The 17,362-nt window shown below is 39.1% G+C and overlaps 1 protein-coding gene across 2 annotated transcripts in view; it reads right to left on the bottom strand.

The window, feature by feature from the left end:
- RANBP9 (RAN binding protein 9) overlaps positions 1–17,362 on the bottom strand; it is a 98,502-nt gene that overhangs the window by 12,786 nt on the left and 68,354 nt on the right. For both annotated transcript variants that reach the window (XM_021697136.1, XM_021697135.2), the window contains 6 exons: positions 13,485–13,669; positions 10,473–10,585; positions 9,006–9,114; positions 7,053–7,243; positions 4,114–4,258; positions 320–441 (listed from right to left, as the gene is read on the bottom strand). In XM_021697136.1, coding sequence (XP_021552811.1) covers positions 320–441; positions 4,114–4,258; positions 7,053–7,243; positions 9,006–9,114; positions 10,473–10,585; positions 13,485–13,669 — 865 coding nt within the window. The remainder of the gene's footprint in view (positions 1–319; positions 442–4,113; positions 4,259–7,052; positions 7,244–9,005; positions 9,115–10,472; positions 10,586–13,484; positions 13,670–17,362) is intronic.

A 17,362-nucleotide genomic window follows, 5' to 3' on the forward strand; every position in this document is an offset into this window, starting at 1 on the left:
CTCCAACCCCAAACGTCCTGAAGAACAGTTAACACTACCCCTAGGAGAGCTGCATTAACGATGGCCCTGCAGCCGAGTGGGGACGGTTCTGCACAGCCAACTGGCCAGCACTTAACTGCAGAAGGCACAGAAGGGCCTCTGCTCCCGCTCGCAGCCCCCTCTCACGGGACAGTTTCGGGACTAGGTACTACTGTCAAGTCCAGTGGCACATACACCTTTAAATCTGATTTATGCTCATCAGCTGTGAATCAATACAAGTAAAAACATAACCTTGTGGTCATCATTTTTTATTAAAAATGTAAGAAATATCACTGCAGACCCATTTCGGTGTCACAATCTTCCATTTCGTGGTCATGTTTAGAGCTACCGTTTAGGAAACCATTGGATGAAGTCTCTCCAACCCCATTGGAGTAGTGCTCTGTTTCCATGTCTACATCATTACTGGAAATGAAAAAAACAGACCTAATTTTAGAAATCGCATACTTGTAGCTTAGTTTAAAATAAATTACGACTCAACTACATAGCCTACTTACAAACTGACTTCATAATATGAGGCAACAGCAATCTGCAAAAAAAGGTGTTTAGTTCAATCCTGAAGGTCTTCAAAGCTAGTACGTAGCTCGCTCTTAACAAATTTGTACTCCTGGATGGGGAGGGGGGAAAGAGTGTATGCCCACGATTTTTCCAGCTCAGATCTGCACTTCGTTTTTTGTTCATCAGCCCTTGCCCCAAGACCCCCCAGCTTCACCCGGCGTGCGTTTCCAGCATTCAAGGAAGAAAAGGGGAAAACTTTATTCTTAAACTATTCCCGGACCCCACTTCACCTCTTTCCTGCCCTCATATTCATCCCTCCTAAGACAATTTTTTTCTTTAATGGTCTTGACATTGTGGCATTTGTCCTCACTCCTTAGAAACGCAGCCTCCCGCAAAGGTAAATGATGACTTGGAAAACCACTGTGTCTGGTCCTCTCCGACCTTGTTGGCACCCAACACGATTTGCCTCCCACGGGCTTTCTTACTGGCTCAAGAAGCTAAAGCACTGCCAAATCTTAATTTTAAAAATGCCGTTTTGTATACTCAGGTTGCTCCCCACTCTCACTTGTGTCTCATTTACCGACGAACAGCCCGCACCAGTACCTGCATCTGGACACAGTGAAGCTGTCGCCGCCCCGCGCGCCGCCCCGCGCCCCCCCCCCCCGCCCTGCACTCTAAGAATGACAAACACCTATTCTGGAAGATTTCCCCGGTGAAGATCTACATAAGGATTATACAGTCCAGAAGGACACACTTGATGAAAACACAGGAAATATATTAAAATGCACTTTTCTCATTTAAAAAGCAATGTATATTCATTTGCAGAAAAAAGCAACCCTGAATGCAAATGAGCAAAAAGCGCTCTGTGCGTGATGCCACCAGACACGACCACCGGTGACACTTTGGGGTGAGCGAGCGAGGTTAAGTGTGTACGTGTGGGGGCACCGCTTCTATCAGCAACACATGCTGGAAAAAGACACAGATCTAGGAAGAAGGGGGCAATGGACCCAGGATTCCTCCATCAGTCCAAAACGCTTGTTTACCCTTTTTTTTGTTGTTAAAGTAGGCTCTTCACCCAGCATGAAGCCCAATGAGGGGCTTGAACTCAGGACCCTGAGATCAAGACCTGAGCTGAGATCAACAGTCGGATGCTCAACTGACTAAGCCAGCCAGGCACCCCTGGTTTACTCTATCTTGACGAACTTTGCGAATGGATAAGAAAAATCAATGTTTAATTTAATGGAAATTCTTAAGATCATAGTTTTTAGTGATCTTTTTTTTTTTTTTTTTTTAAAGATTTTATTTATTTGACAGAGAGATAGCGAGAGCAGGAACACAAGCAGGGGGAGTGGGAGAGGGAGAAGCAGGCTTCCCGCCGAGCAGGGAGCCCGATGTGGGACTCGATCCCAGGACCCTGGGATCATGACCTGAGCCGAGGGCAGACGCTTAACCGACTGAGCCACCCAGGCGCCCGTTTTTAGTGATCTTAATAAATACACTAAACTTTTTTTTTTTGACAATACAATATAGTACGTGGGAGGGATTCTTTCATTCAACACCTGTTTAAGAGCTCCTGAGCCATGTTCTGTGTTAGGTGCTACGGACACCATGGAACAGCCTCCGGCCTCCAGGGGCAGAGGATCAGCCCTCGGGTGAAAGTTATTTCCAAGGCGTGACCCAACATTTGGTCGGGACGCAATCAAGGAAATCGTCCTGGAAGAGTAACAACGGGACTGAGTGTCACAGCCTGCTTGAACAGAAGTTAGGAGGGAGGGGAGGGAGCAGCATTTCTGATGGGGTGGAGGGTGGGGTGCAGCATAATGCAAAAAGCGCAAATCTGGAAGTCAGAAATCCTGAGAAATAGTCACAGTTCTGCAACTTACTAGCCACTAATTATTGAACCTGACCCACCCCCCCAGCCCCCAAAAGTCATCTACACTTCTGGTATTGAGCTCTACATCTGTAAAATGGTTTTACTAGTTAATAGCATCTTCACCTACTTTGCAATCCCACCATAAGGGCGGCCTTTACCAACTATAAAGTAACTGTTACTGTTTAACCGCGTGAGGCGTTCTTCTCTTTCTACCCTGCGCCCAGAGGATGCTGTGTCACCAAACCCTCCCGGTGAGCTTGCTTCCCTGAACTCAGGGAGTAATGGGTCTCTTTAGCAACTTCCTGCCATGAAGAGTACTTAAGAGAATGACCCACCAACTGCCCGCAGCCCTGCCCGCAGCTCTGCCCCCAGACAGCGGCAGAACTCTCCACCAACAACACTGTCCCAACGCGCTACAAAGCACCACAAGTACTAAAGGCTCAACTTTCTAAATTTCCATACATAATTTTTATTACAACCCAGTCTTCTAATCTTCCATTTTCTAGTACGTCATTTCTCCTGTGAAAGACCACCCTAATCTCCTCTGCCAGGGACAGCCATTTTTTCTACCATTCTTCTCAGACCACCGCTTCCGTGGATGTCCACCGCAGCCCACAGCACACAACACCATCACTTTGGTAAGTCATCACTTGGGATAGATGATCTGGATATTCTGATTACTCTCCCAAACTGCAAATACAGATTTTTTTCTCCAGAATCATGTTTCCATTAAGATTCCATGTTAAAAGTTAGGTTCTTTCTCCTCTAATGAGAAAGTTTTGCACTGATGCACGTTCCCCCTAATAGCAGTGCGACCAATCAAGTCACGCGATAAGACCAAACCAACATCAAATTGATAAAATCTACCCATGATTTTTTTTTTTTTGTATTATCTTTATCATTTCACTAGTCCTGAACCAAAATGAATTTAGATGCTGGATGATCCGGGCAGGCTGACGTCTTAAGAACTTGCTCTCATACACTACTATTCAAATGATGACATTCCACGAACCTTTAGGTTCAGGAATCTTCAACCCAAGTGTACCAAGGATTTTAGTAGAGTCCTGTAGACATCCCTCTCTCAAAGCTCGCTGAAGTCAGAGACCAGGCCTAGCAGAATGTTTGACACCCAACAGGTCCTCAATACTATGCTCATGCTACATGTTTATTACTAAATGACTTAAGGTCCATTTGCTGTTATAAGCAAGCTTCCTAAAGACAGGCTTTCAAAAAAGATTCTTCATAAAGTTATTTGGAACTCAGGAAACATTCTACACATTTACACCAAAAAAACCCACACAGAGAAAAAAATAGTTGTAAATGTATCTTATGTACTTCGAGAGAGTAAATATTCCACTGTGACTTAATTGGGAAATATAAGAACAGCATCTATGTGACCATCTGTACAGGCCAGTGCCGGCAGAAAAACCAGAAGAAGGCAGAGCCTGGAATGGATTCTTACGGCCCCGGCGGGGGAAGAAGGAATGCAGACTCAGAGGAAGGCACAATGGAAAGAGGCTGTGTGCACATGGGGAGACTGAAAAGCTCTGGGGGAACTTACTCCCTACCCTTTTATTGTCTGGGGGCTTGGGAACCTCCAGACCCCCATTATAGACCGTATAATTCAATTTTTCTAAATTATTAAAAACGATGACATTTATACTTAGGTTGCTTACAGTAATGCAAAAACTAGTGAGACCACGTACCTGGTGAAGTTATTAACTTGCTGTGATCGTGACATGTTTATACTGTTTAGTTCTGGTACATTCAAATTGGATGACTGGTGTTTACTATGGCAATATGATTGATGTGCTTTATTTGATATTACACCATTACTACAACTTTCAAAACCTGGGAGAAAAAAAAAAGAAAAAGATGCACGAACATAGAAACACACATTAAATTATTATTAAGTTGTAAATAACGTACCCATATTCTGATCTTGCACTTGAAACTTTTACAATGTAGGACAGCCAATGCATTACTTAAATAGTAAACAGATAACTTCTTTGAAAGGATATAAGGATATTAATTGTGGGCTGTAATTACCATCTCTAACATTTACTGAAGGATTAATTATGGATCTTATTTAATCCCCACAACCCCCCTAGGGGGGCAGTGTTCTCATCGCTCCCATTTAATATATAAATACACCGAAGCTAAGAAGCTGTCCACACCGGAGTCAATGTATGGGCTTCAAGATGGAAGGTGGCTACGGATACAAACCCGAGAATCATGGGCATGCACGGGATGGTGATGTAAATAAAATGCGAGGCAGTAATGGAGAAAGGTACGCGCCGATGGAGGAAAAGCAAAGGGGTTATTACTCTATGAAAGGAAGGGAAACAGTATCTGACTTCTGTTTCAGAAAGCGGAACGTACAGAGGCAAGAGAACCCCTTGGGAAGAATGGAATGAGAGAGACAAGGAAAGAAAGAAGACTAAGAAAAACTGGAAATAAACCTAGAGAAGTGATGTCATAAAAGCCAAGAAAGGAGAGAACTGTTGTTAAGCTGTCATCATCAAGACAGTATGGTACTGGCACAAAAACACATAGATCAATGGACCAGAATAGAGAGCCCAGAAATGGACCCTCAACTCTATGGTCAACTAATGTTCGACACAGCAAGAAAGAATGTTCAATGGAAAAAAGACAGTCTCTTCAACAAATGGTGTTGGGAAAGTTGGACAGCCACATGCAGAAGAATGAAACTGGACCATTTCCTTATACCACACACAAAAATAGACTCCAAATGGTTGAAAGATCTAAATGTGAGACAGGAGTCCATCAAAATCCTAAAGGAGAACACAGGCAGCAACCTCTTCGACCTCAGCCAAAGCAACTTCTTCCTAGAAACATCGCCAAAGGGAAGCAAGGGCAAAAATGAACTATTGGGACTTCATCAAAATAAAAAGCTTTTGCACAGCAAAAGAAACAGTCAACAAAACCAAAAGACAACCGACAGAATGGGAGAAGATATTTGCAAATGACGTATCAGATAAAGGGCTAGTATCCAAAATCTATAAAGAACTTCTTAAACTCAACACCCAAAGAACAAATGATCCAATCGAGAAATGGGCAGAAGACATAAACAGACATTTTTCCAAAGAAGACATCCAAATGGCCAACAGACACACGAGAAAGTGCTCAACATCGCTCGGCATCAGGGAAATCCAAATCAAAACCTCAATGAGATACCACCTCACATCAGAGAGAATGGCTAAAATTAACAAGTCAGGAAACGACAGATGTTGGCGGGGATGCGGAGAAAGGGGAACCCTGCCTACACTGTTGGTGGGAATGCAAGCTGGTGCAGCCACTCTGGAAAACAGTATGGAGGTTCCTCAAAAAGTTGAAAATAGAGCTACCATACGATCCCAGCAATTGCACACTGGGTATTTACCCCAAAGATACAAAAGTAGGGATCCGAAGGGGTACGTGCACCCCGATGTTTATAGCAGCAGTGTCCACAATAGCCAAACTGTGGAAAGAGCCAAGATGTCCATCGACAGATGAATGGATAAAGACGATGTGGTATATATATTCAATGGAATGTTATGCAGCCATCAAAAGGAATGAGATCTTGCCATTTGCAACGACATGGATGGAACTGGAGGGTATTATGCTGAGCGAAATGTCAATCAGAGAAAGACATGTATCATATGACCCCACTGATATGAGGAATTCTTAATCGCAGGAAACAAACTGAGGGTTGCTGGAGCGGTGGGGGGTGGGAGGGATGGGGTGGCTGGGTGATAGACACTGGGGAGGGTATGTGCTCTGGTGAATGCTGTGAATTGTGTCAGACTGTTAAATCACAGACCTGTACCTCTGAAACAAGTAATATATGTTTAAAAAAAAGAAGATAGTAAGAAGGGAGTAATGAAGGGGGGGAAATCGGAGGAGGAGACGAACCATGAGAGACGATGGGCTCTGAAAAACCAACTGAGGGTTCTGGAGGGGAGGGGGGTGGGAGGATGGGTTAGCCTGGTGGTGGGTATTGAGGAGGGCACGTTCTGCATGGAGCACTGGGTGTTATGCACAAACAATGAATCATGGAACACTTCATCTAAAACTAATGATGTAATGTATGGGGATTAACATAACAATAAAAAAAATAAAAAAACCCCCAAAACACCAAAAGCCTGAGAGACGAAGACCGGTGAGCCCAGAAAGGGACAAGAAGAAAAGAACCGGGCAGAGCAGAGCTTGCAGGGGGCTGGCGGGGAGAGGATGAGAAAGCAGGCAGCCCAGCAAGGTGTGCGGCCGGGTGGACCAAAGCCACCACCGTCGCAGCAGCCCCTTCACATTTCCACATCGTCAGAACACACGGTGACCTTCTATCTTCACCAGAATGTCTATGACTTCATTTCCAGAGACAACGCCAATGTTGACCTATGTTTATGAAAATCTGCTAATAACCTATTCTCAGAAATAGCTCTTCTTCAAGTTACCTTCCTAGGACTAAAAACACACCAATCTGATCCACAGACAATTATTCTTCCAGAACATCGTGAGATCAAGTGTGCATGCGTGCAAAACGGCTATGTGGAAATGCCCAGATTTTTAAACATTTTTAATTTTGGTTCAAAAGCATAAAGAAGGGTAAAAACTTAAAAAGTGCTGTCATAACACTGAGTCTCACCAGAGAAATGTGCAGTACTTCCTTTGCCTGATGCTAAGTTGTGGATGTTCATCCCATGGCTGGGGCTCATGCTCGGACTACTGAAAGGTCGAGGACTAACAGGGTAACTGTCTTGGGACTTTGGACTTCGGCCTCCCAGACATCGTACTTCGCTATCTGTACCATTCACCATTTCTATAAACTGACGCACCCTAAAAAAAGAAAAGACAAACTGACTTAGATAATTTTCAAAGAGCAGTTTATTTATTTAGGAACAAGAGATTTCTGAGAGGACATATTTTAAGAACCAGCATTTATCAGTAAGTATGGCCTTTAGATAGTATGCTAAAAATATTAGCTATGGTTTCATCTACTGTACTGCTTAAATTTGAAGTTTTCCAGAAAAATGAGAGTATAGAGCAAAAGACATTGTATCTCCTTTACTCAAGATTTACTGAGAAAATGAAAATGTTTTGGTAGTTATAATAAAATCAAAATGGACTTCATTTTTTTTTTGAAGTTAAAAATAATTTAATCAAATAGTATTTGCACTTGATAGCAAGTCATATAGTATGTAAGAACATGATGTGCTTTACTGCACATAGGACACAGAGCCTTGCTCCCCACTCTTCCTCATTCCTATTCCCTTCTGCAACCTCTTCACCAAAATGGACCAATTTAAAATTTTACTCCAAAGCAAAACAGTCCTGACATTTGGCTTACAAAGGGTCTCTGGTACTTAAGGGAGGTGAAATATTAAGCTTAGTAACACCTGAATTTTAAAATAATGAAGAATCAGAAGACCAATTAAAAAAAAGCCACATTACGATGGCTCTTAAAAAGAAAATGCAGAAAATGAAGTGTTGACAAGGATGTGGAAAAACTGGAACTCTGGTATGCTGTTGGTGAGACTGTAAATGGCGCAGGGCTATAGAATTCTAAGGATTAATTTCCCTAAAAAATTAAACACAGATTTACCATATGGTTCAACAATTCCATTTCTGGGTATATACCACAAAGAACTGGAAACAGGGACTCCAACGGATATCTGTACACCCCTGTTCATGGCAGCATTATTCACAATCACCAAAGTGGAAGCAACCCAAATGTCTATCAGTTAGTCAGCTTTCAAAATGAAGGAAATTCTGACATACACTCTAACATGGATGAATTTTGAGAACATTTTGCTAAGAGGAATAAGCCAGTAACAAAGGACAAATATTTTACGATTCCACTTAGATGAGGTACCCAGGCAGTCAAATTCAATTTTATAGAGACAGAAAGTAAAATGGTGGTTGTTAGGAGCTGGGGGCAGGGAGAAATGGGGAGTTCGTGTCTCCGTTTGGGATAATGAAAAATGTTTTGGAGATGGATGGCTGGTGAGGATTGCAGAACAGGGTGACTATACTTAATACTACAGAACTGCATGTTTAAAAATGGCAAATTTTATGTTATACCTATTTTATTACCACAATTTTCAAAATTACACAGACTTTCAATAAGGTACTTTGTGAGAGGAAAACAGATATCCATCTTCTAAATAAGATTTTAACATTTCAACAGATAGCTAGCATAACAGAAGAGCAAACACAGAGCGAAAGATGCCATCTGCTTATAATCCTCAACACAAGTGTTTTTTTGTAATCTGTTACTTAAACGTGCTATATTACAAAATTATATGTAAATACCTGAAACAAGGTGAAACAAAAATTAAAACATGAAAATAGGGCGCCTGGGTGGCTCAGTTGCTAGGTGTCCGCCTTCGGCTCAGGTCATGATCCCAGGGTCCTGGAATCGAGCCCCACATCAGGCTCCCTGCTCAGCAGGAAGCCTGCTTCTCCCTCTCCCACTCCCCCTGCTTGTGTTCCCTCTCTCGCTGTCTCTGTCAAATAAATAAAATCTTTAAAAAAAGAAAATAATTCGGATTATACATAACACACACACCCATACATAATACAATAACATTAAACTCACTTTAATGTGAAAAGGAGATTAGGATTTCTTTCAAGTAAACTTGGGTATAACTGTTGTGTTGTTTCAATAGCTTCTCCCATTCTTCCTGCTAACACCAATTTCTGAATTCCTATTTAGAAAAAGAAAGCAAGAGATTAATTTTTTAAGAGTAGAAACATAAACTTAGTGGACTGTCAAAAAAAAAAGTAAAAAAAAAAGTAAAAAAAAACTTTAAATACATTATTGTGACTAATTTCCATTTTTTCTAAAATCGTAGTTTCTAGGCAATCAAGGGGAAATTTCAGACATATTAAAAAATTAGGAAAACAAATATTTCATAAACTATTCTTAAAAAATCACAAACTAATATACAAGTAATACAGGAAAAATACCTGTTAAGCAATAATGAAGTATTAAACACTAAGATTAAAAAGATGGACGTATTTATAGCCTACAGTGCGGTGCCGGCCTCACAGAATACTTTTCCCAATGTCATCAAGTTACACACACTAAAAACATGTACAGCTTTTAATATGTCAATCATACCGCAATAAAGTGTTTAAAAAAAAAAAAGACCATAGCAAGCATTAGAGAGAACATTCAAAATGTCTTACCAAATATGATAACCTTCTGCCCCCAGTACTATGAGAACGCTAGCCTTTGATAAGATCTGAATTCAACAGACATCCACTGAGCGTTCCCTGTGTGTCAGGCGTTTGTTAAATTAGGTGAGTATACAGAACGAGTAAGTGATCATCTGTTTGCCAGAGCTCGTAACATAGTGAGAAAGACAGAGCATACACGTAGTGACAACACAATGTAATCGGTGTTATCATAGCAAGTCTGACCTATAAAAAAACTGTTGTCAAGCATCACGATTTCACACACGATGTTGTGTTTTGATGCCTAGCCTCTCACTACGTCCATTCCCCGCCACGCGCCCCCCTCCCCCGATGGACTAATGCCCACATTTAGAAGGCGAACTGCGGAAGAGCCACATGCTGACTCGCCCTTCGTTGAACAGGCCCCAGCTCTGGCCACCAGCCCTGGGACCAAAGCAATGGAAACTTAAGATCAATACTATCTTAAGTTTAGATAGCAATTTAAATAATGCAAAGATTTACATTTCTTCTACGTATAATCTTCGCTAATATCTAATCATGGGACTACTTTACCAACTAAAAAAAAAATGGTTTTGTTAAATGTTTACTTCCTAAAATCTAAAGCGAACATTTTTAAGAAAAAAATGGTAAACATTTCTTACACAACTTCCTCCAAAATTCTATCTTTCTACATCCAGAATGCTAACACAGTCTTATGTGAGTTTTTTGTAAGGTGATCTTCAAAAATGTCAATGAAAATAAATTTCAGAGGTATCAATTTTAATATATTTGAAACTTTATTTTAAAAAATAAAATTTCTAAAAATTGATATAACCAAACCTATAATCTGAAAACAAGTATTATCCATGCACCACAGGGTCCTTACTTTGTCTATTCTTAATGGAAGCTAATTCTTCTAGAACGGTCTGGTCTGTAGATCTGGCAAAGGCCTCTGCTGTGGCACAGTACCCATGGTGGACTAAATAAGATGAAACCATTCTTAAAATAAAAAGAAGAAACACACATCTTTTAGTCAAGAGAATACAGGCTTCATACTACAATTTATATAAAACAAGATCTACTCCTTTGTTATAAAACCAACCTATTCCCTTTGAAATAAGGCTTTAAGAACCTCAACTTTAAAGTTAAAAAAAAAAAAAAATTCTTTTGTTCTAATCACGTAGTGGTTCCAAAAAGAGAACCGCAAATGCCATGTTAGGACTACTCTCCCGAAGAATAACTGTCACTAAGGAAGAGCCACTGACAGACTCTTGATTCTTGGCTCCCCGTTTTCCCTGGCTCCTTTCCTGGGACTTCCATCCTTATATTCAATCCTACTAATCACAATTTCTGTTTCACCTATCCCAGTGAAGTGCTGGCATTTTATAAAATACAACAATTTCTAAGTAACAGATGCACTCTTTGTGTCGTGGAGTTCCACTCCTTTCTTTACTCATCTAAGGTTACAGGAGATGGGACCTACAAGACGTGAACACAAGAAATACTAAGGTGAACCGGTGAGAGGGTCTTTCAGAACGAGGTCTATGAGGGTGATGATACTGATCACTGAGAAACTGCCCTTCTAATCTAAATCAGTTAGTATCACTGCACATAAAAGATGAAAGTGCCACACTTCCAAAGAACACGTGTTTTTTTTTTTAAAAAGTCATCAAGTGGTCAAAACACCTTTACATCTAAGCACAAAAGGTTAGAAAAACTATTGACTCAACAATATTAACCCAAATATCCAATATATCCAAACATGCAACTCCTAAACCTGCCTCCATCTGGCATGACTAAGGCCCTATCAGAAAGTGGTAGGAAGCAGTGATTCAGGAAAGAGGGATTAGGGGGCAGAGTGGAAAATCTCCAAGAAACAGATTTTTCATTTTATTTCATCTAACTGGTCAACTTGATTTAAAAGGGTAGGGAAGAGGGGTGCCTGGGAGGCTCAGTAGTTAAGCGTCTGCCTTCAGCTCAGGTCACGATCCCAGGGTCCTGGGATCGAGCCCCGCACTGGGCTCCCTGCTCCGTGGGAAGGCTGCTTCTCCCTCTCCCACCCACCCCTGCTTGTGTTCCCTCTCTCGCTGAGTCTCTGTCAAATAAATAAATAAAATCTTTAAAAAAAAAAAAAAAAGGGGGGTAGGGAAGAACTTTTTAAAATGACTTCCTAGGAGGTCATGGTGAGTGTCAATTTTATAAAGAATGGGGTGGGGGGTGGGGGCCCCGCACTGGAGTCTGGTTACAGAATTAAGATAAATGTTTCCTCTACTAACTCTCCTGCTGTGATGCTCAGCGGCAACCATTTTTAAAGCACGAAAGGGCTGTGACCCCAGGAGAGCAACTTATCCTAGCTCTAACTTGTGGGAACTATGAGATCGTCAGCCAGGCTTTGCTCTTCTGTCACCCTGCACCGGAAAAAATACCAGTGTAGAGGTTCTGTAATACCAGATGATAATAGCTTCAGGGAAGAAGCATGTTTTCACAATCATCATCATGTCTTCCAATCATTATCTCCTCCAGAGAACACACACACAAATTTTTATTGTATCTTTAAATGTGCAATTGTTCAAAGCAATTACACAGACACTTAAGACAAACTGTCAGATTGGTGGTATCTGAACGTCTCTGCTATTTTCCTCGTTGAGATGAGAGTAGTGAAAATGACTGTTTAAATTTCCTGGTACTTATTTAATTTTTAAGTCTGTACTTTTTCAAGCTTTAAGGAGCTACCATTTAGTACTACTGACACCCAGCAGTCATCTCTAGCTTTTTAGCAAAGGTATAGTCTAAAAAGTTGACTGTCACAGGACTTGTATTTTCCTGCTGCCTTCCACTCCAATGAAATTCTACTTTTCATAAAGAATGAGTTGAGATAAAGGTTGTTCACTTTATAGTATACCTTTATTGACACCCACTGTTTGCTCTGCTACCTACCCGTTCTGTACCATCATTATTATGGAATCCTAAGTATTTATCCTGCTTTTAGGAAACTCCATATTCCTCTTTGGTCTTACTCCTTTTGCTGCCTCTTAAATATCTATTAATAACATGTAAAAGTAAATTACATTAAAAATAATCAGTAAGATTTTAAAAACTGAGGCTTTTGGTCAGATTATCCTATTTAGAATAGGGGCAACTATAACCTCCCTGAATCTACATGAAAAATAATAGATTTAGCAAAAATGGGATCCTAATAAGCAAAAATAGCTGATATTACTCTTACAGAGTAACCCATTCACTGGAAAAAATGAGTCAAATCTTGAAATACAAAATGTACATACCAAGTCTATATTCCAGTACATTAACTATACCATTATTTTGATGCTTTTCTTGCTGAGTAATATTTCTTTATCCCCATACATATTTGAACTACTGCTGAACATAGCCAAGTTCATGTCCAAAACCCACAGCTCCTGAATTACACAATCTAAATTATCTTCCTAAATTTATCTTTTGCATTAGCACTATTTAAAGAGAATCAAGTAACCTATGGAAAGCATTAAATCCCATTACTAAGGACAGCAAATGAATTAACCTAAGCGATCTAGTGTCACTTTATTTCCTCCACCAAATTCATACATCAGACTAAAATACAATTTTGTATGTGTGCCACCAAATAAAAAATGATTTTTAATTGTTTAAGTAGAGTGAATTGCTTTTTATAGAGATTAAGGTACAATCAATACATTAAAATTATTAGGATATATAAAAAATTACTTTAAAGAAGAGTAAATTATTTTTTATAGAGATTTAAATATAATCAATGATACATAAGATTATTAGGATATAAATTAGATTAAAATGCTTCAGTAAATATTCTTTTATGCTAAAAGAATGTTTTATAAAAAATATATTTTGGAATAATAATGTCCATTCAAATATCTTCTACACTTACTTTTGTATCATGGTCTGCCATTCGCCTTCCCGATCTCCAATAGGAAACCGGTCTATCTGTGCCTGTATTTTGGTTCTCCACTCTCGCATGTAGTCTTCTATATCAAACACGAAAGGATGCTGCCCGAAATTGGCATCAACGACTTCTCCTGGTGTTTGGAGCCCCACAGTAGGATATAAATTCGGCTGTAAGACAACACATTTCACTAGCATCTATCTATCCCTTTATATATTAAAGACTTTTCACTCTTTCATAAGCTCTCTTTAAAATAACAGAATACAATTTTCCTTCTTGTAATTTAAAATCGCAATCAAAACCAGTAGAGAAAGAAAAATAATCTAAATACAATTAAAAGCAAATAATCTAAAACAGACTTTATGCTGGATGTAAAATCCCACTTCCTATAATCTAATCATCAAGAAAAATGTAAAACATAAGCCACCTATTTTATTTATTCAGAGACTGTGTGGTATTACAGTTCTAGTAATGTGTTCTAGTAAACAGAAACACAAATCTTGCTCTTCAGAATAGGTCATATAATAGTTACAAAGATTTAAATTTAAACATGTAACTCAGACTTATCTTTCTATGTATGATATGTATGATGTATGTCTAGAAACTGCATGGGAGGGCTAGTTACCACAGAAGGACAATCCTAACTGGGCACGCACTACGCTAAGTGTACGCATTTCACTTCGCTGGACATCTGGCACGCCACTAGAAAGAGAGTGGAAAGAATTAATTGGGAGCAAAACACAGTGCCATTAAGAGTGGGGGTTCTCTTTATAAACACAAATGACTCAAATGCACCTATTTCTGGAGTGGAAAAGGATTTAAATATTCAAATTCACAGAGAAATGCATCTAGATATACTCCAAGATTTCGAGGCTAAACAATCAAGTTTAACAGCTTCAAGTACACAAAAATACACAAGTTCTTTTGGCTCTATCACTATTTGTTATATCTAAAGGTGGGATGAACTACTCAATGTCTACTAACTAGCAGGGTTTAAACATACTAATAATCCTGTGAAATAATTATTGTTTGCATTACAAAGTTAAAGAAATTGAGGATTGGGGGTAATTAACTTGTTCACGGTCTACATTATGACAGAGAAGGCACTGGAACACAGATTTTTTGACACCAAATCTAGTTTTTCTTCCTATAAACTCCAAGTCCTACTTCATCACCGTTCTCTTTATGCCTTATTTCTTTGTTTTAATGGTTATCACAAGTATTTTCAGTACCAAATCAGGTGAGGATCAAGAGGGAATAATCTGGATGTAAATATAAGATGCTTAGATTTCACAGCAAAACGCTAAGAGGATGTATGTAGAAACAACTGATCAATCAAGCAACCAAAGTCAGAAACAAAAGGAATACTGTGTCAAAATACTCAGAGATAGAACTGCACTGGATTTGGGAAATAAATGGTAATGCAATGTATGCAAATGTACTGATTCTTAATCAACAAAACCAGCAAGTTCTTAGAATTTTAAGCTGGAGACAAGTATGTAAAGCCAAAGACTCTTAACAAAGATAACAACAGAGTGCAAGGCAATCCTGTTTGTTAAGCAGCATTTATAATTCTGATATGCAGCATTGCCCAGAGATGCAAGGCAATCCTGTTTGTTAAGCAGCATTTATAATTCTGATATTCTGCATTGCCCAGAAATGCTTTAAAAATGTTCTGTTTGCTAGGGGCGCCTGGGTGGCTCGGTTGGTTAAGTGTCTGCCTTGGGCTCAGGTCATGATCACGGGGCCCTGGGATCGAGCCCCGTGTAGGGTGCTCCGCTCAACGGGAAGCCTCCTTCTCCCTCTCCCTCTGTGCTCTCTCTCTCTCCCTCTCTCGCATTCTTGCTCAAATAAATAAAATCTCAAAAAAAAAAAAAATGTTTTGTTTGCTAATCTAAATTTTCCTGACAGATTCAAGTAAATAATCATATCGATACTATAAATGAAAACTGACATTCAGGAATACTGATAAAATTGTGCCATAAAAAATGATTGCACTGTTATATTTTTTTGTAAAAATTAACATTTGTAAAATGTTCCTGTGACAAAACATGCCATAAATGTCAAGACAAACGGACTTTATAACAAAAAAAAATCTGCACATATAAGAAAGGATCAACATTCTCAATGTAAACAATATTCTCACAATACAGGACAAAGATTAACAGACCAACTCAAATTTTTTTAAGATGAGAGGTTTACAGGCAATTTGCAGAAGAAATATAAAATGACAATGAAAGTATGAAGAGACACTTAACCTCACTCAATTTCTTAAAATACAAATCAAAATAAGAAGAGTTTTTTGGCACATTAGATTAGGATTTAAAAGACCCTATGTTTAAAATATTTTTTTATTTATTATTATAATGTTTAAAATACCCAATGTTGATTGAAGGTTGAGACAATAAGCCCTCTCATCCATTATACACAGAAATGTAAATTGATATAATCTTTTAAGAGAGAAATTTGGCAAAGTCTATTAAAACTGACAAAGCAATTTCACTCATAAGAATGAAATCCGACAGAGAAACAAACGTGCAAACATATATGCCCTGCAGCATTATTTTAATGGCAAAATACTAAAAAGAATGTCCATTCACAGGTGGTATTACATACCACATTCACTGAAATTCAGACTCTAATAACTGTAAGATATGCCATCATTTTATGTCGAAGAAAAAACACTGCCCATTAAATCTGACAGGCCACAGAGTCTAAGATGCACCACCATTTCCTGTCAAAGTATGAAAAATGTGCATCTCAGAAGTTGTGGTAGTACATCATACAGTAAGATATTCTAAAAAATTTGTATACTGACACAGAAAGATATCCTATATATTACTAAATGAAGAAAGCAAGCTAGAGACTACATAAACTATGACCCTACTTTTTCTGGAAACATTTAAATAATGGACAGACTGGTTAACATAAGTTTAGAAACAGACCTGGAAGGATATACACTCAAGTCAACATAGTCATCTAAATAGGTTGGGATTATGAGAAACTTCTCTTTTGTACATTTCTATATTTATAAACATTTATTATTTGAATACTTAACACTATATATTACTTCTGTAATCTGAACGTGATAAAAAGCTAGAAGTGGTAAAGCTAGCTGGGGTCAATGAAAAGTAACTGTATTTTTTAAACTACTTACTTAACTTTAAACCTGAAGAATCGGAGAGAAAGGAATTAGCCCTTAACTGGCTAAACTACTGGCTAAACTATATGTTTAAGTATATATATCTATATCTATAGATACATAGATATAGATATATAGATATCTCAGACTTTTTAACTCGCTAGGCTATAGATTTCTAAAAATATAACAATGCAATCGTTTTTAGCATAATCACAGAGTTGTGCAACCATCACAACTTAATTTTACAACATTTTCATCATTCCAAAAAGTAACCACACACCTATTAGCGGTCCCTTCCCACCACCCATCCCGTAACCCCCAACAACCACTTTCTGACCCTACAGATCTGCCTATTCTGGACATTTCATACAAACGGAATTATATAATATGTGGTCTTTTCCGGACTGTCTTCTTTCGTTTGGCGTAATGCTTTCAAGGTTCTTCCATGACGTAGCATGAATCTAGGCTGTGGATTTATGTAAAACAATGTTTTCGGGTGTCTGGGTGGCTCGGTCGTTAAGCATCTGCCTTCGGCTCAGGTCATGATCCCAGAGTCCTGGGATCGAGCCCCGCATTGGGCTCCCTGCTCAGCGGGAAGCCTGCTTCTCCCTCTCCCACTCCTCCTGCTTGTGTTCCCTCTCTTGCTGTGTCTCTCTCTGACAAATAAATAAATAAAATCTTTTAAAAAATAAATAAATAAATAAAACCATGTTTTCTAGGC

Source organism: Neomonachus schauinslandi, chromosome 8 (genome assembly GCF_002201575.2).
Source record: "Neomonachus schauinslandi chromosome 8, ASM220157v2, whole genome shotgun sequence".
NCBI lineage: Eukaryota > Metazoa > Chordata > Mammalia > Carnivora > Phocidae > Neomonachus > Neomonachus schauinslandi.